The 27,150-nt window shown below is 33.3% G+C and overlaps 1 protein-coding gene across 3 annotated transcripts; it reads left to right on the top strand.

The window, feature by feature from the left end:
* Positions 1–5,729: 5,729 nt before the first annotated feature.
* On the top strand, positions 5,730–27,150 carry LOC129312146 (F-box protein At5g52880). 3 transcript variants are annotated; one of them, XM_054954757.1, is made up of 7 exons: positions 5,730–6,099; positions 8,919–9,073; positions 9,148–9,235; positions 23,224–23,387; positions 23,926–24,071; positions 25,153–25,265; positions 26,557–27,150. In XM_054954757.1, exons 1-7 carry the CDS (start codon positions 5,864–5,866, stop codon positions 26,564–26,566), a joined length of 912 nt encoding a protein of 303 aa, XP_054810732.1. In that variant the 5' UTR covers positions 5,730–5,863; the 3' UTR covers positions 26,567–27,150. The 3 variants fall into 3 exon arrangements, with proteins under 3 accessions (XP_054810732.1, XP_054810741.1, XP_054810748.1); XM_054954766.1 differs by having other exon boundaries at positions 26,570–27,150; XM_054954773.1 differs by having other exon boundaries at positions 25,153–27,150.

The following is a 27,150-nucleotide window of genomic DNA, read 5'->3' on the forward strand; positions in this document are numbered from 1 at the left end:
ATAAGTAAAAAACCACACGAGAGAGCAATGAGGTACCACATGAGTTTTAGCATACAGAATTGAATGTTTGTTCATAAGTGTAAAATCATGTAAGAAAGTAATAAGGTACCATATGAGTTTTAGCACACTGAACTAGATGCTTATTTAAAAGTGCAAAATCACACGTGAGAGGTCAAGGTATTCACATGTGATTTATCACATATACTTTTCTGGAACAACTCCAATGCGTATTCACTCGCAAGAAAATGCACCAACGGATAGAATCACTATTCCAACGGACTGTCAACTTTCAAAAACTATATAAGTAATTCATTTTGAACCAGAACAAGAACTAATGATCCTTGAGCGAATAAATTATCATTTGTGCATTTAAAGAGCTTTCAAATTATGCTTTTGCAATCTTGCATTCATTCATTAGTGATTCATTTTAAACCAAAACAAGAACTAATGATCCTTGAGCAAACAAATTATCATTTGTGCATTTAAAGAGCTTTCAAATTGTGCTTTTGCAATCTTGCATTCATTCATTATTTTTGAAAACAATTATGACAAGCTCTCATAAATTTATAAGCTTTTAATTGTAATTTCATCTACTCTTTAAGAGAGTTTTCTGCTAAAGCTTACTTCTTTTATCAGAATTCTTAAAAAGGTATTTTTCAAGTGTTTATAACAACTTGCTAGATTGTAGCAAGGTTTCATGAGTGAATCAAGACAAGTTTAGTCTTAAGAGTTGTACTGTGGTGGCAAGCATCCATTGAAGTTTGTGAACTTAGTTGAAAGTCTCAAGTGTGATCTTGAGGATTGAACATAGGCCAAGTTTATGGCTAAACTAGTATAAATCTCGATGTGTTTCATTTTCTTCCTTCACACTTCAGTTCTTTACTCTTTTCAACTTTTTCAAAAGTTTTTAAGTGTCATCCAATTCACCCCCTTCTTGAGTGCTAGTCTATCCTAACATACATGAAATGACACTACACAAAATGCAAATGAACACAAGGTGACAATTCTAGTGTGCATACACAAGGGTATTTTGCGTGAATTAGAGCACAAAAACTTCATCAAGGCATCAGACAAACACAGGTGATAAATCATGCATGAATCATTACTAATTCAGGCGTGAAACATCAATCAATGTGCCTAAAATGACAAATCATAGGTGGAACCATTTCAAGTCACACGTGAAACATCATGCAATGAAAAACTCAATTTCTATAATCCACTTCTTGTTAGAATGACATAACTCCAAGCTTGAATTGACTAAGATAAGTCATAATATGCACAAATATGACTTATAAACCTAAGATGATGCATTCATTTTAAAGTTGATAACATGTGATTAAGCTTTCATAATTTTCACATTAAATCTAAGAGAAATAAATAACTTATCCTATAAAATATTCTTCTTCTCTTGATTCTTCATATTCTTGAAGGTTTTGTCTCATCCATGAATCTTTATATGATATACACATAATACACACCTCTTCTCTTAAGTTTGTAATCATTAAAATATATGATTCAACATTATACTTACTATGATTTTAAGTATCTTTAAGTATTTATATATCATTAATCTTTTTTGAAATAATTTTTTGAATCCCATTACTCTTAATACTTTCAAGTTATTTGAGAATTAACCTTAGCCAAGGCTAATTCTTAGTTTTAATGATTGGTTTAATTAATTAAATTTATAATTGATTAATGATGAATGTCATTACACCATTCATACTTTAGATTGTATAAATTTAATATTAATATTTTTAAAATTCTATAAATTAACTATCCAAAATTATTCTTGATAGTCCATATTTAATAATAAAGTTTTAATAATTTTTATAAAATTTTATTTTAATAAATACAATATTAAAAAAAAGAGCTCTCCCAATTTTACTTTAAATTACAAGTTAAATTTTTTAATTTTTTATAGTCCAGATTAAATCTATGTATACAAATTATAAAAATATTAATATTAAATTTAGATTGTTCAGATTAAATATATAATTTTTAGACTCATGATGAATAAATTTATTAAAAGTTTTATAAATTTTTAATTTAATAAAAATACAAAACAAATATAAAAAATTTTAGATCTAAGCCATCTAGATTAAATTTGGATAATCTGTTAAATATGACAATACACCCAAGAGAGAGGTAAATTTGGTGTTAAAGGAGTTTTTGGTTCTTTTGAAACTTTTCTGTAAAATTGTGTTAAAAAAAAAAGTCTAGACAAATTTAAGTTCTAAACTTTGTGTATCAGAATGCTAAAGTTATTCTTGCAAACTCAACATGTGTACAAATGTTTGGAAACAATTTTAAGTGCAAGTTCGAATAAATGCATGTAAATATATCAAATTATATTTTAGATACTAAAACATAACATAAATTAAGATTGCTAGAAATATAAAGAGTTAAGGGAAGAGAGAGTGCAAACTATGATTTATCCTAATTCGACTTTTTCACTTGAGCCTACATTCAGTTCTCAAGCAATTACTTAAGACTTCTTCACTATAACACAAATTTAGGTGGGTGTTTGCCACCACAATACAATCACAAGTTTAGTTTGGGTACTCGTGAGCCTTTACAACAACTTACTTTGCTAGTGAGCTTCTTTTTCTAAGAGAACAACATCTCTTGATTGCAAGGAAAATCTCTCCCTCACCTTTACAATGATTTTGATTATGTAAATCATTTAGTTAAAACTCTTTTTAAGAGTAATGATGAGTAAAATAAAGTTGTAATACTCAAATAATGAAGATATAGATAATATTAGCTCAAAAACAATGATTTTCATACAATAAGAGTAATATGAACATGAATTTCATATCTTACTAACTTCTGAGGTTAATCATTTATTGAGATGAGTTTAGAATGAAATAAGTGTTAGAGACATTATATGACAGTTTATAGTTGTTGCATAGTAATTATAGCCATTGGTTATATTTCTCGTGTAGAACTAAGGCTTATTCAACCGTATTTTGGAGCTTTTACAAGCAAAGGTGACAAATCTCACTTAAGACATGACAAATCATGCTTGAAACGTCATGTGATATTGTCCAGATGACAAATCACACGTGGATGAGAAGTGTTTGACGCGTGTTTTGGACTATAGATGCTATTGAATGAAAAACAAGACTTTGGAGGATGTTTCACGCATGTTTTGGAAGTGCTTTACGCTTGTTTTGGACAATAGAGGCTATTCAGTAAGAAACAAGGCTTTTGGGTGACATTTTACATATGTGTACAAGGTGATTCATGCGTGATTTGGACATTGAGGCTATATCAAGACGAATCACGCGTGTGACTCAGATGTAACCACGTGTGTTTTAGAGGGTTCCACTATACATAAATTCATAAGATCTTAAATATACAACGTCAAATCTGAAAATTATATATCGTTGGAAAGCTTTTGAAGTCTAGTTTTTAATGAAAAAAGTTTCGCACTTAAACTCAATGTAACTTTTAAGATATGATCAAAAGAGTGAATGAAGGTCAAGGCTAAATGCTGTGAAGAATCAATATCTCAATACTCAACTTCTAAAATTCATATCTTTCTCAATAAATTTTTTTTTTGAATAAATAAACTATTATTGAATTGAAAAGCTATTGGAGTCTATTTTTAAATGAGATATGTTTCACATTAAAATAATCTATGTAGTAAGAGATATGATAAAAACATGACCAAAGGTCAAAACTGATTTTCTACACAATTGTCATTTCGAAGTTTAGAATTTAAGTATTTATAACTTTTTAAACTTAACTCCACTTTGAGTAAATAGAACAACTTTGAAGACTTTATGGAGTTAGTAATCAAAACATTTAAAAAGTTTGTGAGATATATATGATTAAAGATGAAGAAATGATTATAGAAAAATATATTTTAATCTTTCTTTTAACAGTTAAAATGCATGTTTTTATTTAAAATATCTTAAGTCGATATTGTATATCTAAATTAATGAGTTTAACATAAAAATTTCTAATCTAATGATATTATACCTATCGAGTTCAAGGCTTCCAAGGTGCATTCAAGGTTGTATAAATGTCTTCATTATTCTTAAGCTCTTCTTGGATTATCATTCTCTTTATCTTTCTGTTATTCAATCATGAGTGTAGCATGTAAATGATGACTTCAACTTTGTTCCTCTTCATGCTTACTCTCCATTTTACTTTGGACAACCTTAAATGATATATCATAAATAAAATGATTAGTTTAAGTATCAATATGCATATATCCAAGTTATGAAAGATAACACTATGAACACTCCTAGATATATAATCAATTTAAGTTAAGAAAAAATATGATAGTATAAAATAACTTTGATGCATGCAAATCATTTTTTCAAATCTCATGTAATATAAAACAACATAAGTAAAAATAATTGGGGATAAATCAAAACTTAAGCTAAGCATAATGTCACAAGCCATTATGTCCAACATATTCCAGATCATATCATAGGTGATGAACACTTTGTGCTTCTCATATATGTGAGTATTTAAAGATTTTACAGATTTGAAATAAATTTTACAAATTTAAAAATAAAAATAAAATAAAAATATGAATTTTATGTTTTTAGATGTTTGAAATAAATTTAACATTAACCTCTTTCTCCTACACCATTTGGATTTTAGTTAGATATAATTGATTATGAAAATAATTAATTAACATGGTTGATTTTAATTATAATTAATTATGTTAAAATGCAACATATTTGAATACTGTTTTTCTAAAATTAATTTTAATAAAATTAAAGATATTTGAATAATTTAGTAAGAATTAATTTTAGCTATATAAATTACGATAAAAGACATTGCTAGTCAAAATTAAATTATTGATAAATTTGTATTTAATATTATTAAAGTTGTTAAATTTTACTTAATATAAAAATGAATTATTGACAAATTATTTATTATTAATATGGGAAAATGAGAATCAAATAAGCAGGTTTAGATAGCTAAATTAAAAAAAAAATTGATTTTAACCTCATTAATAGATTATTTCATGGATATGCTGCTTGGGTACTTTTATTTTAAAAATTGATTTCCTCCCCAAAAAAAATCGATTAATGAGGCTAACTAAACAGGCAGAAGATCATCAAGCAAACACGATTCTACTTCCCCCTTACTGCGCACAATTTATGGGATGGGATCCAAATGCCGGATAATTTCTCGATGATGGCAAAAATGAAATGAAAAATTCCATTAAATATTAACTTGTTGGATCAGTTAGTCAAAAAAATAAAGATAAATATAATTTTTGATCTCCATATTTTATTTAAGTTTTGCTTTTAGTTCTTATTTTTTTTGATATTTTAAGTCTCACATTTTTGTTTTTTATTGTTCTAAGTCCTTCCAAGATATTTTGCTCATTGGGGGATTGAAAATAATAAAAAATAAAAATATAAAGATTTAAAACACTTAAAAAAATATAAAAATTAAAAATAAAATATGAGTAAAATATAAAGATTAAAAGTTATATTTATCTAAAAAATAAAATCAAAACAAAAACTTGTCTGATTAAATTACTCTAATAATTGAAATCTGGACCTTTGACCATCCACCTAGGGATGGATTTAGAAGCAAACGTGTGGGAGGGCCAAAATGTCAAATTCCTTAATAGTGAGGGAAATTAATTTTAACATTTTTTACAAGTAAAAACCAAGTAAATTTTGCGAAAAATTTTGTCGCATTAACCCAAGCACCTACCCCCTCCCAAACAAAATCCGTCCCTGCAACTACCCCTCTCAATTTGGAGGCACGGGATGATAAGAGGGGAAAGGCTTTTTGTTCTGATACGTGCGTGCATCTTTCCTGTGTAAAATATATCGATCCAGTTTTCATTGGGAAAAAAAGAAAGGGCGTCCTGCCCCAAATGGGTTTCAACTGGCATTTGATTCTATCGAACCACCAAAAGATTCATGATATGTCGAATCCATTTGAGAGATATAAAAAACTACGCCTGCCAGAGTTTCTTCCCAAAATCTACAGTTACCCAATTGCCTGCGAAGAGCTTAGCTCAATTCTCAGGGACGCCTACGACAAGCTCCCCAAAAATTTGCAGGCTATTATCTTCCAAGACATCCTTACAGCCTTCAGTCTCCTGCCGGAGTAAGCCTTTCATCGCCAATCCTCAATTTTGCCCCATTTACTGTCGATTTTTTCCGGTTCGAGCATTATCTCTGTTTCAACCAAACGTTAGATTGAACCTAGTGTTGTTATGGTTGAGTGCCGAACATCCTAACCATCGAGTCCCAAATCTATGCGGTTCTAGGTTTGTCTACTTTGGCACCTAATTTTATATTTATTATAGGTGCTATTGGCTAGTGCTATCAGGGTTAATAATACAGTGAACGATTATGACATAACCTAACAATCTGGATATGGATGGTTGAAAGCCTTAGACCTTCTTGGAAAACTAAACTACAGAGGAGAGGACACCTTTAAGTTCGTGCTCCAATTTTTGCTTACCATTTATTTATGAAACCTGTTTAAGTGCCTTATCTGAAATCATATTTTTTGGTCGTCATCAAGGCATTTTGTTCATGGAAGGAGTAGTGTCAGTGCTTTGTATTAGGGACTGCCTTGCGCTTTCGATTACATCACATTTGTTTTGGATGGTAAGGGAGCATGATTTCTTCTAATGTGATTAGAGGTAATAATTTAGTGAATAAAATTGAATGACAGATATCTGTGAACATAATTAAAAGTGTCTGGAACTTCTTTTGCCATAAATGCTGAAGAAGACATGGCACCTTAAGTTCACGGTCCAATTTTTATTAATTATAAACAATAGATAACCCCTTATTGGTCTCTTTCTTAAGTTTATGGATTTATTTTTTCCTCTGTCCATCATATTTGGTATATTCAGAATGTAATCATTGTTTTGCTTGAGTAAAAAAGGATCAAACTATGATATCATTGTAATACGTAATATACGATATGCCACCAACAATCATAACTAAAATTCATCTTGTTTCTTTGTCTTGTATAGCCTATTTCAGTTCGCCCTGGTAGAAAGTTTTCATATTCTCTCAGATGATGGAGCGGGTTAAAAAGTGAGGCATTTGGATTGTTGAGATTGTTTTAAATTTCAATCTTCATCTTTTTTGACTTCGGGACAAAGTTCGAATGAAGTTTCAGTGATAATAAGAGTCATATGCCTTGATTAATGTGTTCTGCTGTTTGGACTATGATAACTAGCTTGTTAGCAGATAATTGGACTTCTTACAGTAGTGAATAAGTCTGTCTAATGCTGCTGTTTTTTTGGTTTATACTCTAATAAGATTCCATTAAAAACTTATTCAAGAAAGAAGCAACAGAAGATAAATTGAATCTTATTTTATTGTTTTGTTATTATTTGGTTTGAGTTTGGATTATTTAGGATAGATTTCAAGAGATTTTATTTAGATATTTAGCTCTTAGACTTTATTTATATTTTATTTAAATTTTAAGATATCGATTTTAGGATATTTTATTCAGTTTTTATTTAATTATCTCATTATCTAGATTTCATTTAGTATTTTTGATTATATTTGGCTTTATACATATGTCTAGCAACTCAAAAGCTGGCATATCATTAATAAAACAAACTTTAAAACCTTTTGAAAATTCTCTTATTGAGAGAAATATTGAACGAGATTATTGTTCTATACTATTTTAGTACATTTGTTCTTCCTATTTCCTTTTGTTGTTTTGAGCATCTAACATACTCCCTTGGTAACTAATTACAAGAGACAATTTTGAGGGTTATGGTGTCTCTAAGTACAAGGTACTTCACTAGGCTTTTGAAGTAATGAAAATATTTTTGCTGAAATGCCCAATAAATTGACAAACTTTTAAATGAACACAAATGGATAGAAGATGATGACAATTAATTGTGGGCAAACTTGGAAAAAAGAGTAAATTTTTAGGCATCAACTAAATTAAATTTAATTGTTTTCTTGGTATCTATGAATTAGGTAATTGTTTTTTATATTTAGGGTTGAAGGGAATACTATCAAATGGCATTGAATTATACTTATAATTCATTTTCTGCTTGTTATCATATTTGATTAACATTTATTCGTTTTGGAGGTCTCAAGTTTAAATCTCAATGGGAGTGTTTCAGATAAGATTTATTGGAAATTGTTTTGGGAAATAATAGTTAATAGAGTTTTCCCCCAAAACAGTATATATATGGTTGGAACTAGGAAGGGGACTTTTGTTTTTTGTGGTAGCAATTCCAATTTTCATACAATTACAACTATATCCTCTATTGTTCCTTGGCACTAATAACTACAGAAGGAGTAGAAATGGCTATGACATTGATAGAGATATGGGATACTAAATCTCACATTGAATAGATGAAATGCTCAATGTGGTATTTAAGTAGGTTAGTTCTCACTGCTCAACAACCAACTTTTGGGGGAGGGTTTTCTATCCTATTTAGGTACCCATTAGTTGGTACCAAAGACAGGTTGTTAGCGGACCTAGAGAGGGCTTTCCACAAAGGGTTCTTCTTGGCAAGAGGCCAACTTAAGTGCCATGAAGTGTAGCCATTGGGATGTCAGTCCATGGGAGCCAATTAATGGAGACTTGGTAGTGTGAGATACAAATCCCACACTGAGTTTTATGGAGTTCAATGGGGGTATTTAAGTGAGTTAGTTCTCCCATTTCAATAGCTAGCTTTTGGGGTAGAGTTTTCCATCCATTTAGGTACCCATCAAACATTCATTCCATATTACCTCTTTTTAATAATAATTAATAATTAATATCTGAGAGACAAAACTAACAAGGATAAGTGTTTGTTTTAGAAGTGGGTGGCTAAGAGTCTGATGCTACTTATAGTCATCTGCTATGTGATTTCGAGTTGATAATCTGAATAAAACTGTCAACATGAGCCTCTTTGACTCATTATTCATTAATTCTTAAATGCTATCTAATTGCAGAATCCAGACCCAACGTGCTGTTTCATCAGCGCATCTACTTGTGCAGAGTGTAGAAGTTGCACTGCCAAAGCAAAAGAGGGATATGGCTGTCAAAGAATTTAAGCATGCAATTGTTGCTCATAAGAGGCGCTGTAAAGCTAAACAGGGAGGGAAAGGTTAGATTACATTTTAATTATTCTGCATAATTTCATTGTTTTAACCAAGTAAATCTAAAATGAGTTTCTGTCAGGTTCTACCCAACTGCCACATGATATTTTAATGCACATCTTCAGCTTTTTAGATATGAAATCTTTAGTCTCTGTGGGACTAGTCTGCTGGTAAGACTTCTTCCTTTATGTTAATGGTATACCATCATCCAGAATGAGTTTAAAATCCGGACACATTTGACTATCTTCTCTGGTTCATGTTATTCACTTAAGAAAGCTAGGTTTACAAGATAAAAGGCATGGAAAGTTTAACCCAAGCAAATCTAAAGGACCACATATCTAAAATAATTATAGATTATTGAAAGCATGCAAGGAGAGATTTTCAGTAATAGGCTGTCAGAATTTTGTTTATTAGTGCCAGAACACATGTATCACGGTTGAGGTGACAAGCAAGCCTCACATAGGCAATTATCTAGGGTAAATCTAATTTGATATACTATCTAATCTAATAACAGAATCTTACGCATTAAATATTATTTGGTAAAACTGTAAAATATAATTAAATAAATAGCATAACAAAGCAAATATAGCATTAAAAAGAATTTGAATAAGCAAGTGACTTCCAACAATCCTCTTCAACATGAGATTTCAAGTTGGTGAACGAATATTGATCTTTCCCAACTCACTACTTGATGCTTCAAATGGGCCTCATTTTGAAAAACAAGGTAATAATAAGTAATTCCTGACAAACATAATAAGATATTCACATTAATTACACTATCTCTACACTTCTCCTCAAGTTAGATCATAAAGGCTAATTATGTCCAACTTGCTTATGCAACTCTCATATGCTAGGATAAGTAACCCCTTAGTCAATAAATCTGCAGCTTGAAGATTGGTAGGCAAACAAGTCAAACATGCGGTTCTTTCTTCCACTTTTTTTTTTTTTTTTTTTGATGAAATGTTTATCCACCTTCACATGTCTGGATTTCTCATGTTGAGCTGGATTCAAGGCCATGCTTATAACTGCCTTATTGTAAAAATAGAGTTTTAGTGTAAGTCCACTTTGATATGTATCTCTTCTTGGACTATTTTAGCTACAATTCTTCCGTTATTCCTAGAGCCAACACTCTTTAATTCAGATTTAGCACTGCTCGTAGGAACAACTCTTTGCTTTTGACTTTTCTGGGTAACTAGATCTCCCCACACAAAAGAACAATAGCCAAAGGTTGATCTTCTGTTAGGATGAGTTCTTCCCTAGTATGCATCTATGTATACCTCTATAGTTCCCTATTCTTGTTTCTAGAAGAATATTCCTCCACTAGGAATACCTTTCAGGGACTTCAAAATCTTGTAAGCTGCCTCCATATGATTATTCTTTGGCTTAGACATGTGTTGGCTGGCTAAACTTATTGTAAAAGCAATATTCGTTCTTGTATGGGAGAGATAAATCAACTTCCCAATAAGTCTCTAATATCTTTCTATTTCAACGGCCTCTTCTTTCTCATTGTCTTCCTCTTCAACTTCATCATTAGAATTGTCTTCTTTTGACTCTTGTTTGTTGTTCTTCTTGGGCTTCTTTTTCTTTGAAACTAGACAAGAGTTTCAATAGGCTTACAACCAACAAACATGTTTCCTTTAGAAGATCAAGTACATACTTCTTTTGAGATAAATAAATAGCTGTCTTGGATTTTGCAACTTCCATACCAAGGAAGTATTTCAAGTTGCCGAGGTCATTGACCTTAAATTCTTTTCCAAGAGTAGTATTTACTCTTGCCATTTCCTCAAAATGGTCACCTTTGATAATTATGTTTTCAGCATACACAATGAGAATGCACCTCTTACCTCCCTCAACTTTAACAAACATCATGTGGTCTAACTATCCTCCTTTCTTGTAGCCTTCTAGCTTTTGGACTTTCAAGAACCTATCAAATCATGCTCTAAGGGATTACTTCAAGCCATATAGAGATTTCTTTAACTTGCATGCTTGAATGCTTCTTTCATTACCAAATCCCGAATGTAGAGTCAAGTAAACTTCTCTTAATTCTTCGTTTAGGAAGGCTTTTGGATGTCTAGTTGATGAAGGGGCTATTCTAGTTGATTGCCACAGAAAATAGAACGTTAATGGTGTTCAATTTTGCCACTTATGTAAAGGTTTCTTCATAGTCAAAGCCATATGTCTGAGCGAATCCTCTTGGTACCTCATGTGTTTTTAACTTGTCAAGAGTGCCATCGGCCTCATATTTTGGGGTAAAGACCAACTTGCAACTTACAAGTTTCTTGCCACTAGACCTTTGAATAAGCTCCCATGTTTCATTCGTCTTTAAAGCTCTCATTTTCTCAATAGCTACATTTCTTCATTCTAGTTTCTTCATTGCCTCTTGAATGTTGTTAAGAATGTCAACTTTATCTAGATTAGCAACAATGGCCTGATAAATTGGGAGAGAGGGCCTTGTAGGACTTATGCTTTTGAATTAGATGTAAAGCACAAGAACAAGGTTGTTTCTTGAGAGTAGTGGGTAAATCAAGGTGAGATTCACCATGAACCTGTTCAAGGATTTGAGAAGGTGGCTTTAGAGTATGTTCTTTAGGAACTACTACTGGTAAATCAAATAGTCCTTGCCGTTGCTTTGATGCCATGTGGTAGGGAATGATTCTTCTATATTTTATTCAACTCAAATGAGAAATATATACAGAAAATACAATCTTCCCAATTAATTTTGTGGTGCTGAAAATCGGGGGGAAGGGATGTTATCCAACAATAATCACATTAAATACAAATATATACAAAAATAAATCTAGGATTCTCATAATAGCAAGAGATTAAAAGCTAATCAAGACTACTAAATGCTATACAATCACATCTTGATCTCTAGCATTTTCTTCTAGAATATTTACAACAAAAGCAAAAATATTTCCACAGAAAGGCATCAAAGGTTAGTAGGCTAATGAATTTATTTCTCTCTCATGAGACCCAACATAGCCTTTGCAATAGTGTGGCTAGTCAAAATGAGCTCACCAAGTAAGCTTTGCAAACAAGTTGGACACGAGGGGCGTATATGATCCAACATGAAGGACTATGGCTTGACCAAGTATTTATTATTATTATTATTATTTGTTATAATTAGATGTAAATACTCCAGAGTCGTAGGGATAGCTATTGAGTAGCACATAGGATATTCTCCTTTATTTGTGGTAATCTCTCACAGCTTCTCTCTCCTATGTTTATATTCTATTGACCAAAGTTAATAATATGTTGATCTCCTTTGTACTAAGGTACTGAAAATCGGACCAGTCATTGAACTGAGCAAAGTAGTGGTTTAAGAGTTAGTGGTTCAAGCAAGGGTCAGCCAAGAGTCAGATCAATCATGATTAAAATAATATATTTTAATTTAAATATTAAAAAAATATTCATATTTAACTATGAAAAGAGTAATATTTAAACAAAAAGGTTCTTAGTTCTCAAATAAATGAAAAGATCATCCATAAAATTTTAGAAATGTCTTACACAAATATTAATTATAAGTTTCTGACAATAGTAAAATATGACAACATAAAAAATAATAATTAAGGAATTTAGATTTGATTTAGGGTTTGATATTTAGAAGAGAAAATGGCAAAAAGAAAGAAGGGGAAAAAAAACTAGGTCAACCCATTTAATCTTCCAGGTTGACCAAGCCACAATGTGACCAATTTGTTCGATCAACCAGACTGGCCAAGTAACCGGTTTATGGGTCAACCTTGTCGGGTTGGTCTAATTTTACAGGCAATGCATTGTACATTTGGATATCCAGGGGGTTATAGTAAGAACTACACTTCCTTAATTGAGAGTAGTCAACATGGCTCTGATTACAGCATTACTATATGACTTGAAGGTAGTATTTAACAAAGCAACCCTGGCTGTAGTTGCCATATCTTTTCTTCCATGAAAGGTAAGGATAAGGCGAATAGCTCCAACATGAATGTGGGTGTAATCCTGGTTGATCCATCCATCAATCAGGGGTTGAGCAATCTCAAGAGTGATGTACTCTTTAGCGGTGGTAGCAAGAATGCCACACTGATCCATACTAGAGGTTTAGATTACCTCTTTAGGCTGTGGTCAGTTTGAGTGAATTAAAGTTATGATACATTGAGTAAAAGAGTAGGGGTTAAGGAAAGGAAATTGGGTGGTTGGAATACAAGCATCTTCAGGAACAACAGTATATTCTATAAGGTTTTTTATTATTTTGGGAAGGGGTTCTTTTTATGGTGGAAAGAAGACGTTCAAAAGAAAAGGCTGAAGAAAGGCAAATAGGGTCAAGAACTGTGGTAGAGGTTTTTGACGAAGAGCTTTCTGGAAATCCACTCATATTTTTTAGAAGTTCTCTTTATTCATTGTTATCAATAATATCAAGTTTCTGTCATGGGACTGGCTCTTATACCAAAGGGGCGAGCTCATGCGTGTTAGTCCAAGAGATCCTTGTCTTATTGCTATAGGGCATATTGATCTAGGTAAGGCCTCTCAACGCCTCTCCTGGGCAAACTTAGGCCACTTTAGGATTTTTAATCCTTGGACACTTTAACCAGAGAATCTCTGAGCGTAGTGACATGGGCTTACACACTCATAGATCGTTGGTAGGATTCTTTCTAGTACATAGGTTCCTCAAAGGGGCAAGTGTAGAGCATACTTGAATCTTTGTATGAAAGAAACAAGATATTAAAGAATCAAGCTTTCAGGAGGGGGAGAGAGAGTTCAGTGAGACATGATTGAAGAACACAGGTTTTTTTCCCAAATTAATTTTTCCTTACAAGCAAACTAAAACCTCCTTATATAGATATGGTATGGAGGATCAGGACAAATGGTGCATGACTTTTAGTGGGCAAACTTTTATCACATGCCTAGTTATTTTAGACAAAGTAAAGGTAAAAGCAAGACAACATGACTAAAAACAAACTGCTTACTCAGAATTGTACTAACTATAGAGGGATTAAGCTCATGAGCCACACAATGAAATTGTGGGAGAAAGTAATTAAGTACAAGTTGAGATTGAAGACAAGTATTTCTGAGAATCAGTTTGGTTTTATGTTAGGGAGATCAACTATAGAGGTGATTTATCTACTAAGGGGATTAATGGAAAAGTATCGTTGTAAAGATAAAGATCTACACATGGTTTTTATTGATTTGGAAAAAGCTTATAACCGTATGCCAAGAGAAGTGCTTTAGAAAGCGTTAGAAAAAAAGGGAGTACGGATTGCTTATATTAACGTCATACAAGATATGTATGAGGGGGTAAAAACTAGTATAAGAACGCCTAGTGGTCAAACAAATGATTTTCCTATAAAGATTGGACTACATCAGGGATCATCTCTGGGTCCTTATTTGTTCAACTTGATCTTAAATGTTTTGACGGAACATATTCAAGGGGAAATTCCGAAATATATGCTCTTCGCGGATGATATAATTCTTATAGCAGATACAAGAGAAGAGGTTAATTGCAAACTTGAGTTATGGAGGAGGACATTGGAGTCGAAAGGTTTTCGTCTGAGTAGAAGTAAGATGGAATATTTATATTGTAAATTTGATAAAGGACTATTCGACAATAATTTGGAAGTGAAATTGGAAGATCAAATTATACTTCAAGTGGAAAAGTTTAGATATTTGGGAGCCATTATTCAAAATGATGGCGAAATCAGTGGAGATATTTCACATAGAATTCAAGCTGGGTGGTTTAATTGGAGAAAAGCTAAAGGAGTTATTTGCGACCGTAAGGTGCCTAATAAACTTAAAGGAAAGTTTTATCGCACTGCTATCAGACCGGCAATGTTATATAGTAGTGAATGCTGGGCTCTAACGGGACGACAACAACAACAACAACAACAACAACAACAACAAGCCTTTATCCCACTAGGTGGGGTCGGCTACATGGATTGCAAGACGCCATTGTGCTCTATCATTTATTAAGCTTTTAGAAATATTATTAATTAAGAGATCACGTTCAACAACTTCCAAGAGTGTTCTCTTAGGCCTTCCTCTACCTCTCTTAATCGGACTCAAAGTTATATGTTCCACTCTTCTCACTGGTGCCTCCCTTGGTCTTCTTTGTACATGCCCAAACCATCTCAATCGATTTTCTACCATTTTTTCCTCAATAGGTGCCACCCTCACTTTTTCACGTATGTGCTCATTTCGAATTTTATCTTTACGTGTATGTCCGCACATCCATCGTAACATTCTCATCTCTGCTACTCCAACTTTATGCTCTTGCTGTCCCGTTAGAGCCCAGCATTCACTACTATATAACATTGCCGGTCTGATAGCAGTACGATAAAACTTTCCTTTAAGTTTATTAGGCACCTTACGGTCACAAATAACTCCTTTAGCTTTTCTCCAATTAAACCACCCAGCTTGAATTCTATGTGAAATATCTCCACTGATTTCGCCATCATTTTGGATAATGGCTCCCAAATATCTAAACTTTTCCACTTGAGGTATAATTTGATCTCCCAATTTCACTTCCAAATTATTTTCGAATAGTCCTTTATCAAATTTACAATATAAATATTCCGTCTTACTTCTACTCAGACGAAAACCTTTCGACTCCAATGTCCTCCTCCATAACTCAAGTTTGCAATTAACCTCTTCTCTTGTCTCTGCTATAAGAACTATATCATCCGCGAAGAGCATACATTTCGGGATTTCCTCTTGAATATGTTCCGTCAAAACATTTAAAATCAAGTTGAACAAATAAGGACTCAGAGATGATCCCTAATGTAGCCCAATCTTTATAGGAAAATCCTTTGTTTGACCACTAGGCGTTCTTATACTAGTTTTTACCCCCTCATACATATCTTGTATGGCTTTAATATAAGCAATCCGTACTCCCTTTTTTTCCAACGCTTTCCAAAGCACTTCTCTTGGTATACGGTCATAAGCTTTTTCCAAATCAATAAAAACCATGTGTAGATCTTTATCTTTACAACGATACTTTTCCATTAATCCCCTTAGTAGATAAATCGCCTCTGTAGTTGATCTACCTGGCATAAAACCAAATTGATTCTCAGAAATACTTGTCTCCAATCTCAACCTGTGCTCAATTACTTTCTCCCACAATTTCATTGTGTGGCTCATGAGTTTAATCCCTCTATAGTTAGTACAATTCTGAATATCTCCTTTATTTTTATAAATAGGAATTAATGTACTTCTCCTCCACTCATCAGGCATTTTCTTGGACCGTAAAATCACATTAAATAACTTAGTTAACCATCTCACCCCTTCTTCACCTAAACATTTCCACGCTTCGATAGATATAAATAGGAATTAATGGGCTCTAACGGGACAGCAAGAGCATAAAGTTGGAGTAGCAGAGATGAGAATGTTACGATGGATGTGCGGACATACACGTAAAGATAAAATTCGAAATGAGCACGTACGCAAAAAAGTGAGGGTGGCACCTATTGAGGAAAAAATGGTAGAAAATCGGTTGAGATGGTTTGGGCATGTACAAAGAAGACCAAGGGAGGCACCAGTGAGAAGAGTGGAACATATAACTTTGAATCCGATTAAGAGAGGTAGAGGAGGGCCTAAGAGAACACTTCTGGAAGTTATTGAACGCGATCTGTTAATTAATAATATTCTTAAAAGCTTGATAAATAATAGAGCACAATGGCGTCTTGCAATCCATGTAGCCGACCCCACCTAGTGGGATAAAGGTTTGTTATTGTTGTTGTTGTTGTTTGTTCAAAAGTCAAAAGTGGCTTTTGACAAAGTGACTACAAAACAAACACTTAAAGAAAGATATGACTAAAAGCATATTTCTTTCATGATAAGCGTAGGCTTTTGTGGATGCCTTCATGGTCATATGACAGGGTAAGCTAACTTTTTCTTCCTTTTGACACCTTATAACTAAAGGGCCGTCATGCCTGAGTTTCCAGTTGTTCCTTAAAGTCTTGATCCATATCCTGAGTGGGTCTTGGGGTTGTTTATTCTTTAGCTCTGGGAATAGCTAATAAGTTTGGGTCTCTGTTCGATATGGGTCCTGACTGTTTGGTAGAAATAATGGGGTTGTGGATAATGATGCTCCATCATAGGATTCCATCTAGGTGGAATATCTTGTTTGTATAGCAAAGCTTGTGAGTCATTTAGGAAATTCATATTAGACAGATGGAGATGGGTCACTTGGCAGAATGGGCTGATGAGGGATTGGACCGAGAGATGTACATTTCAGATTAGGATCTGAACTGGATAATTATTCATTTCACATAAAAAAATTTTTAATTCAATTAAAGTGAAATTTTCACGTGTTATTCAGTTGGTGGCAATCTTTCAAAGGCATGCTTAGTTGGCGATATGAAACTTTCCTCTGCTATCAAGAGGATAAGGATGAGGAACCATAAAGAAAGAGTAAGCTTTTTGTTCCTGTAATGGAATTTTCCATAATAGTTCTTCTTGAACTATTTGAGAGTTTTTTGTGCCATGTGGAAATAGGTGTAAACCATTCAAATAGCTTCCATAGGTTGAACCTTCGTGAGCTAAGTTGTACAGATAATGAAATATTTCCAGGGGATGAGAGGATGAAGATCAAATGTATCACATGAGATTATTTGGAATATGGCCTCTAATAAAAGGAATAGCAAGGTAAGGAGCTTGAATATTGAAATATTCAAGTTGGGGTTGAATTTGGGTTTTTTGAAGGAGGATGTGGAGTTAGTAAAATACACTTCTTTTGGCTAACCTTTGGACTTCTAGGACAATAGTTGGATTATGGCCTGATGAAAAAACTAAATTGCTGGACATGATGTTCAGGATGAAAAGGGGTGACTTTTTTAGAAGGGTAATAAGGTTGATTTTCTTTTGAGGTCTAGTGAGGTAGTTAAAAATGGTATTGTGATCTTCTTTGATTTTTGAACTGTGAATTTATAGTGAGCGAATCCGTCTTTCCATTAAAGGAGTTGGGTTTCAAAGAGGATTTTTCTATTTTGATCTAGGATGTTTGAAAATGATGTGTTGTTTATTTCTACTACAAAGTGGCATGGACTAAGGGTGAAAGCTAACTTTTTCAATGCCACATTTCACGGCTAGGATTTCTTTGTAAGCTATATACTAATGCTTTTAAGAGGGTTTGAGTCCTTTGCTGGCATAACCACAATAATGTCTCTTCCCTTATACTTCTTCAAGAAAGTAAAGCTCCCCAAAAGTCATCACTAGCTTCAATCTATAAGACGCATTTTGTCAGGGATTTCGAGTGGAGGAGGATGCAGACAAATTTCCTTTAATTTTTGGACATTTGTTGTTTGATTGAGACCCCAAGAGGATGGATTTTTTCTCAAAAGTCTAGACAACTAGTTGGTATGATGAGATACTTGAGAAATAAAATCTCTGATATAATTAATTATACTTAAAAACTGTTATAATTGAGTGATAAATTTTCATCAACAAAATTCAATAACTCCTCAGCAATGTGAGAACTTGGCTGGCACCGTTTATCTTGAATTAGTGTACCCAAAAATTCTATTTGAGCTGCACCAATGTATCCTTTTCGTGTTGAAAGCATAATTCCGTACTGTTGGATGATTTTATAAAATTGAGCTAAAAGATCCTTGTGCTCTTGTTCAATTTCTAAGAATAGCAAGATATCATCAATGTAAACAAGAGCACTGTGGATAATGGGCTCAAAGATTCTGATCATAGCTTTTTGGAATAGTGATGGGGCAGTTTTGAGATCAAAGGGCATGATTGGTCATTGGTATTGGGCATTTGGAATACAAAAGGCTGTCTTGTGTTTGTCTGTAGGATCTATTCCAAGCTGTCAAAATTTTACTTTGAGATCAAACTTTGAAAATATCTTAGCCCGTTTAGGCAAAGGAAATTTGTCATCTTGAAGAAAGGCATTAAGAGGTTTATAATAATTACCAACCTCTTTTTTCGTCTTTGCTTTTCAGATTTTTTTTCTACATGAAAAGCTTGACAAGTCTAATCTCTGACTTTGTGAGCTCAATAAAACCTTGTCTGAATAGGGCTGCACACTCTCCTCTAGCCAAGGCAAGATCTTCTGGATGCATCCCAGGTTGGCATGCTTTTGTTGGGTTAACATCTTCATTTTTCTTGAAAGAAAGTTTTATGACAAATTCCCTGTTTTTCCATAGGGGATATAGTTGCTGAAATTGATCACGTATAGCAGAATTCAAGTTGATCCTTGATATGTACATCTAGGGAAAAATCTTATACCAATTTTTCTTTTTCTAATAAGATCTATTTTAAAGAGCTTATCATCAGCTGTGACAAAGTATTCATTATGAAGGACCCATTCTTCTTGAGAGAGAATATGGGGTTTCATAATAGTTTTGCAGGAACCAGTATCCATGAAGGCGATGACAGAGACATCATATTTGGAAGGTAGCATTTAAATTTGTACATTGGGTTGTGGTAGTTGTGGTAGGTGAGGTGGTTGGTTGAGATTTATAAGGCCTATAAGTGTTGGGTTGCCTAATGTGACTATGAGAGAAGTACTTTTAGAATTTCTCTCAAGAATGACTAGAGATTTGAGAGAGTGATTCCAAAATCTTAATGAATATGACAAAATCAAGGCTACTCAAATCAATACTTCTCCATTCCTTGAAGTAATTCACAGAATTTCTTGGAGATTTCAATATCATCGATAGAAGAAGCGGGCAAGAACTCTTTTAAATGAAATTTTCACTTGACCGAAATGATCTTCAGAAGCACTTCCAACAAATGTTCGAGAAATATTATGTTAAATAGCGCAAATGATGTTAATCTTAGACATACATTAATTGCTTCATTACCAAAAGAACTTCAGCCAAAGCTGCACAGAGCTATCAATGCATTAAGGAGAGATATGTCACAAATATCTCTTGGAAAAATCTATCAACTAGCTTTGTCTACCTTGGATAAGCTTTGGGAGCAACAATAATTTTTGAAGTCCATATTGAAAGGAAAACCAAGATTACAGTGAACTTGTAAAAAAGCCCTATTTGAAAATTAAATGTAAAGAATTTGATCTTTGTTTTTGCAAGAAGAAAACTTATTTTCACAAGTGTAGGTGTAAATCATTCAGACGAAGAAAGCATTGTTTCTTAAGATTCTTCAAGAAAAGAACCTCAAAAACTAAGAGACCAGACTGATGCTTCATCTGTGGACAAAAGAGGCATTTTGCAAAAAAGTGTTCTAACAAATCCAAAAAAGATATAAAGTTATTACAGTCTCTGGAGATTAGCATTCCTTTTGATGATCATCAAAATGTTGAATATGTTCTTGAAGAATAATCAGAAAAGGATGAAAATACTCATTATGTTTTACCAGTCTTTGATGACTACTCAGATGATGAACAAGATTCCCATCAATACCACCTCTTTATGCTATTGGGCCTAGCCCAATTCAAAGCCTTGTCCTGGTTTTATTTTGAGTTTGTTGTTGAGTTTGAGGCTAGACCATTGCAATTTTTGATAAACTAGGTGTGTATTTGTTTCAGAGTATGTATATTCTATAGAGGCTTCAGTTGAAGTGACAGAGTTTGTATCTTCCGCTACAAAGTCTATGTTTTCTTGTTCAGAGAAAACCTGGTTAAAAACATTTCTCACAAAAGCAATTGTTCTAGAGGCATTTGAGGAATCTTCAAACCCTTTGAGTTTTTCAATTGTAGCTGGTGGCTTCATTTTAGGTGAAGAGTTAGGTGATGTTTTTATAATCAAAGGTTTTTCTGGGATCTTGATAAATGATGGTGAGGTTTTGTAATCTTGAGATTTTTGGCACGAAGATGGATCGTAGGATATAGGTGTCTTGGCTTTTTGAAGTGATGTTTCGGGGTTTTTCTGAGAACTAGATGAGACATCTTAAACACCTTACTGTAATTAGTCTCAATTGAGTAAGTTGGATGCATGGAGGTATATATTGAGAATTGTCTAATTATAGTGGGAAAGGTTGAATAAGACTTGTAAATAGTTCTGGACTGATCTTGAGTTAGGTCTGCTTCTATTTGCTGTGATTGTTTCTTTACTTCATAAATTTCTTTTTGTTTTTGAAATGTTATGGTCCATCATATCCTTGATTGATAAACTTGCGAGGTTTTGTATCCAATTCCACTACTCACCTTTATCCTGTCATCTATTTTTCGTTCAAGAAGAGGAAATTCTTCCTCATAAGGTTGGCTCTGGCATTTGGGGAATGACTAGTATAATTGGATTTGGGTTTTCCATAGGGAGGAGATCTTCATGACCAAGTTCCCAAAATAGTTTGAAAAGAGCATTTCTTTCTGTGGGAGGATTTGGAAGTCCTAACCATTTCTTCTTTGTAGATTGCTTAGGGCTATGATCATCATCATCATTCTTGGGAGGACACTTTCTGTTGCATAAAGATCTAGGATGCTTAGGCTTCCTAATTCTTCTTCTGAAACTGTAATCATCATCAGGATCATTCTAGAGATAATAGTTACAATTGAGATCACACATTTCTAGAGCACAATCTCAAAGAAAGTGATCATTGATATGTGAGACATAAACAGGTTAAGCATTTGCACCAAACCACTCGATCAGAGGGTGTTCCTTGTCTGCAAAGAATGCTGGGGAAATGAACATGATCCTACTAAAGATCTAGTTTGGATTTTGGATTCTAGGCTTTTTAAAGACAGATTTAACACTACCATCTTGCATCCTAAATAAGATACGAGGATTTGTAGTGTGAACATCTCTTTGAATACTCTGGAACTGTTTTTGATAGTTATTGATCCATTCTAAAGGCATCATCTTAGCTAGCTGTTTAGTGGGTAGCTTATCTGCAGAATTGAAGGATTTTCTGAATTATTTTTGCAACCATAAACAAAGCATCACCAGTTGCATTAGAAAAATTGAGATCAAATGAATGATCTTGGAGTCTGAAGATCATCTAGTGGTGAAGAGTGGGGCCACGATAGCATTAGGTTCCTGTTCAGCTCCATCTTGTAGAAGATCGCCACCAGCTAGATAACGCATGAAAATTTCACTTTAATTGAATTAAAAGAATTTTTATGTGAAAGAAAAATTATCTAGTCCCAGTTCCTAATCTCAAATGCACACATCTCACAGTCCAATCCCTCATCTGTCCATTTCGCCAAGTGACCTATTGCCATCCATCCAATATGAATTTCTTGAATCGCTCACAAACCTTGCTGTACAAATAGGATATCCTACTTGGATAGAATCCTGTGACGAGCATCATCATCCACAACCCTATCACTTCCATCGATAGTTAGGACCCATACCAAATAGAGACACAGACTTATCAGATATTTCTAGAGCTAAAGGATACAATAACCCAGGATCCACTCAAGATATGGATCAAGACTTTGATGAATAGTTGGAAGAACTCATGCATGACAACCTTATAGGTAGAAGGCGCCAAAAGGAAGAAAAAAAGTTGGCTCAAACTATCATATAACCAGAAGTGCATCCACAAAAGCTTGCGCTAATCACGGAAGGAATTTGCTTTTAGCCATATTTTGTTTTAAGTGTTTGTCTTGTTGTTACTTTGTCCAAAGTCACTTTTGACTTTTGAACAAAGCAGTTTGCTTTTAGTTATATCATCTTGCCTTTACTCTTACCTTGTCTAAAGTAACCAGGCATGTGATAAAAGTTTGTCCACTTGAAATCATGTACCATCTGTCCTGATCCTCCACACTATGTCTCTATAAGGAGGTTTCAGTTTGCGTGTAACGCAGAACTAGTTTGCCGGGGGGGGGGGGGGAACGTGTGTTCTTCAATCATGTCTCTTTGAACTCTCTCTCTCTCATAAAAGCTTGATTCTTTAATATCCTTTTTTTATCATACCTAGATTTAAGTATGCTCTACATTTGTCTCTCTGAGAAACCTATGCACCAAAAAGAATTTGACTAACAATTCATAAGTGTGTGAGCCTATGTCATTACACTTAGAAATCCATGGGTTAAAGTGTCAAAGGGTTGAGGATCCTAAAGTGGCCCAAGTTTGCCCAAGAGAGGTGTTGAGAGGGGATCAATATACCCTGTAGTACCAAGACACAAGAATCTTCGAGACTAGCACACGAGTCCCACCCTCTTGGTAACACTGTTTGTGGTTTACATTTCTTGGCTTATTTGGCAAGTGAATTATACTTATGAATTTTTCTCACTTTTCAAGTCATTGTTGGTGACCCATTGATGCTGCATTTGAAGGTCATGGAACTTAGCTGCAAATGAGAACCATCTGTGGGAGTTGCAGTATGTTATGCTCTATGGTGGTTTTGTTCAAGAGCAGCCTATCAGACTGGATGGAGACAAAAAGTATCCACTCATATTGAATATGGATTGGAAAGAAGCCGTTAAAAGAGCATATACTGGTGCGAGTTTGGATTCTTACTTTTCACATCCAATACCTAGTCAATCAACATATGTTGTAAAACTACATCAGTAGAGTAGAAAATCGTCTATGTGCATAGCTCCTAATCTATTCTGAAGTTTTGAACATATTTGAATGTTTCCATCCTCACAGAATTTCTGATTCACATGCTTTATCCAATTTAGTGATGATTGGTTGTCTTTACATTAATTTGGCTGTTATATCAGCTGTAACGAGTTGGGGATGTAGGTACCATCCTGGAAGATACATTAGCATGATCATACATTTTGATTTGATGAAAATAGTCAGGGTAGTTTCAGAAGTACTTTAAAGTTTCTATAGCCTGTTGACTAGTGTTGAAACCAGAGTTCAGGGGCATTGATTTTCTTGTCATGACTGAGTCTGCAATTTCCTCAAATCATTTTTTATCCTATAATATACAGAATGCAGTGCTTTACTTGCTTTCACTTTCAGTAAGCATAGTTTCGCATTCAAAATGTTTCTATTATTTTCTCATCGTATAATCTACTTTGATATAGGAGCTCTATCGAAGAAATTAACATCCAATAGGGGATACTGTGCACACTGCAAAACAATAGTTTGGCTGAATAATTCAAAATGTCTCAATGCACATTGTGCTATTACATCCAACATTCAAGATATCATACCTGTAACTGCTTGCCAGGTATCCTATTTACTGATAGAACGAGATGACTTTGTTTCTAATTGTGCATGATATTTAAACTAGATAGAGGTTGAAGAATGAATGTTTCTATCGTTTGAAACAATGACTTCCACGCAGTGCATAGATAATTTATGGGGAATTTTGAGGGAGAAGGACAATTAAGTCCCAAGGTGACCATTTTATTCAACTTAAGTTCCAACAAATTTCTGAATGTAAAGTAAGTCTCTTGATCCTTAAGTGATATTTTGATGCATGGGAATGAGTTGCAAATTCAGTTGGCCAAATTTGGAAGCTAAAGTTGCAAATTCCTTGTTAAAATTTAATCACTAGGATTTGTGTTCCCTATTGAAGTTGGGAAAATGAGTTACAAATTCAAGGTGATGAAATTATAAATTTTGGGAGATAAAATTGCAAATTCCTGGAAATGTACAAAAAATAATATATTTCTTTTCAAATTTAATCATTAAGATTTGTATTTTTTATTAAAATTTGGAAAAACAAGTTGTAAATTCAATAAGATGAAATTGAAAATTTGGGAAACAGAGTTGTCAAATTCTTTTTAAACTTAATCATTAAGATTTGTTTTCCTTATTAAAATTGGGAAAATGAGTTACAAATTCAACAAAATATTTTGCAAATTTGGGAGATAGCGTTGCAAAATATCAAAATATCACCTAAGGATCAAGCAACTTTATGTTCAGGAATTTGTTGGGACTTAAGTTGAATAAAATGGTTCCCATGGGGCTAAGTTTCAGTCTCCCTGATTTTTACATAGACAACCTGTTGCCTAACTAACGTCAAGATGGCAAGAAAAGGTATCTAAATATGAATTCATTGCTGGGAGCTTTGTAAGGAATGGTGAGTAATTCCTACTGAAGATTTCCTTAAATTTCTGATGCCATTGTAGTCCATTTATTCAGACATTTGTTATTGTCAGTCTCTAGATTGCCAGCAAAAATTTCTGATCCAAACATTTTTTATGCATATCTAAAAATATAACATTCATTTTGACAGTCATTTTCTTGAAATTGTGTTTCTGAAATAATTAGTTATTAATTGTGTAAAAGCTCCCTCATTTCAGGTTGTTGAATATCTTCTGGATGATTCTTTGTTGATAACATCTTCCTCAGATAGTGACAGTGATTCAGGAGAACCAGTTTCTAGGTTATGGGCATATCCCAAGCACTTCAAAAGGTAATCAGAGAAAAACATGCAGTCATTCTCTTTCTCAATTTGTGCATGTCATCCTTACGCTATGTTGGGGCCATGCTAATGTACTCTGTATCTTGTATACTTTAGTTTTGAAAGGAGCAAGTAAACAAGGAGTATGACATTTAAATCCTAAAATATTGAATTAATAATATTTAGGTTTTTGATAAAATTTTCTGAGAAATGAATTGAAAATATTGATTCAGACAATTGTGAATTGAGGAGCTTTAGTTGTAAATAAAATATTTAAGATTTAGATATAACTTTTAGATTGTAACTAGGATTTATGTTTGCAATTGTGTGAATTAGTATATTTTTTGAGACGATAGTATGAATTAATATTTGCAACTCATTTTTAAAAAAATTTCACAGGAAATCTAATGGTTATTAAGTCAATCTTATCTAACATTATTTTCCTTTAAGTGTTAGTGACTGTTAAGAAAGTTGTGGGTGGTAAAGTACGCTTTATTAATATGTACATATATATATATATATATATATATATTCATATTTAAAGTACATCAACCTCAAACATGATATCATAGCTTACATTCATTTGTAATCTGTATGTTTTTTCCCCCCATTATTCACACTTTCAAATTATTTCAAAGATAAATTGATTGATTACAAAGTTATCGTGGCATGTTTACCAGCCAATTTCTTCAAGACATCTAACTCACATTCTCAAGTACGACTCCCATATTTGATTCTTTGCCTAATAATATATTTAAAGATTGCATTGTTGATATAAATATATATATTTATTATATTTTATTAAAACTAATCATACACCCAAGCAAAGCACGGAATGTTCTAATAAATATATTGTAAAAAAATATATATTGAATGTAAAAATTGTTTCATGAAACTATGCTTATCTATATTTGGAAAAAAAAGGGAAAATAAATCCTTCGGTCCTTGTAGTTTCATTAAATTTTGAATCAGGTTCTTATAATTTTTTTGGGAGAATATCAATCAAGGATTGTTGGAGGAAATTTATATCAGTTAAGAAATTATTTGTTGTCAAAATTCAAATAGATACTTGTCGATTTGGGTTAGTTTTTTATTAACAAATATTCATTTAGGTTTTAACAACTTATTCTAAAGTAATCCATTCGAATTTTGACAATAATTATTTTTTGACTGATATAAATTTTCTTTGGCAGTCCTTCACCGCTATTTTCCCTAATTTTTATTTTATTTTTCTTCAGTCCTCATTATTTGCTCAGTTAGCAGTGTTAGTCCTTCCATTTGTAAATCTTTTTCACGCGGTTAGTTCAAGTTGACAGGGGATGATGTATTGCCAAATAAGACCTGAGTAAGAAACTGTATGGACATACACTGCCACGAAGATTAAGTAGACATATTGAGGTGTATCCAAGTAGCAAGTCCAGAGATCGAGGGAGATTATTGAATTGTTCTTCAAACGGGTAAAAGCACTAGAGATTGAGGTTGAAGATGGCTTTTTGCGCAAATAATAGACGAAGGCAAAATTGTAGGCCAGAGACGAAAGCTGTCAAAGGTGTTGAAGGGAAAATCATGGATAGCCTTGAAGATGACTTTTGCGTAACTTCTCACTTCTCAGGTATAAGGAGCAGATATTGTTATGTAGATTGTTGAAGGTGGTGTCTATGGAACAAAAGGCGCCGAAGGGATTTGCATGGGATGCTTTTTATTTTGATTTTGATTTTCATATGGAAACTATCAAATTAGAGGCTTGTTGTTTATTTATTTATTTTTACAATTTTCTGTCATATTTTGGTGGATTTTTTTTTTTGGTCCTATGATGATGGTTGTGCACGTTCTCTAATGGCGAGAGAGGATCTCATATGGGTCATTTTCAAGAAATGAACACACCCAGTTTTACGTT

The sequence above is a fragment of the Prosopis cineraria genome, unplaced genomic scaffold (genome assembly GCF_029017545.1).
Source record: "Prosopis cineraria cultivar Desert tree isolate PC_DT_omini unplaced genomic scaffold, ASM2901754v1 PC1, whole genome shotgun sequence".
Taxonomy (NCBI): Eukaryota; Viridiplantae; Streptophyta; class Magnoliopsida; order Fabales; family Fabaceae; genus Prosopis; species Prosopis cineraria.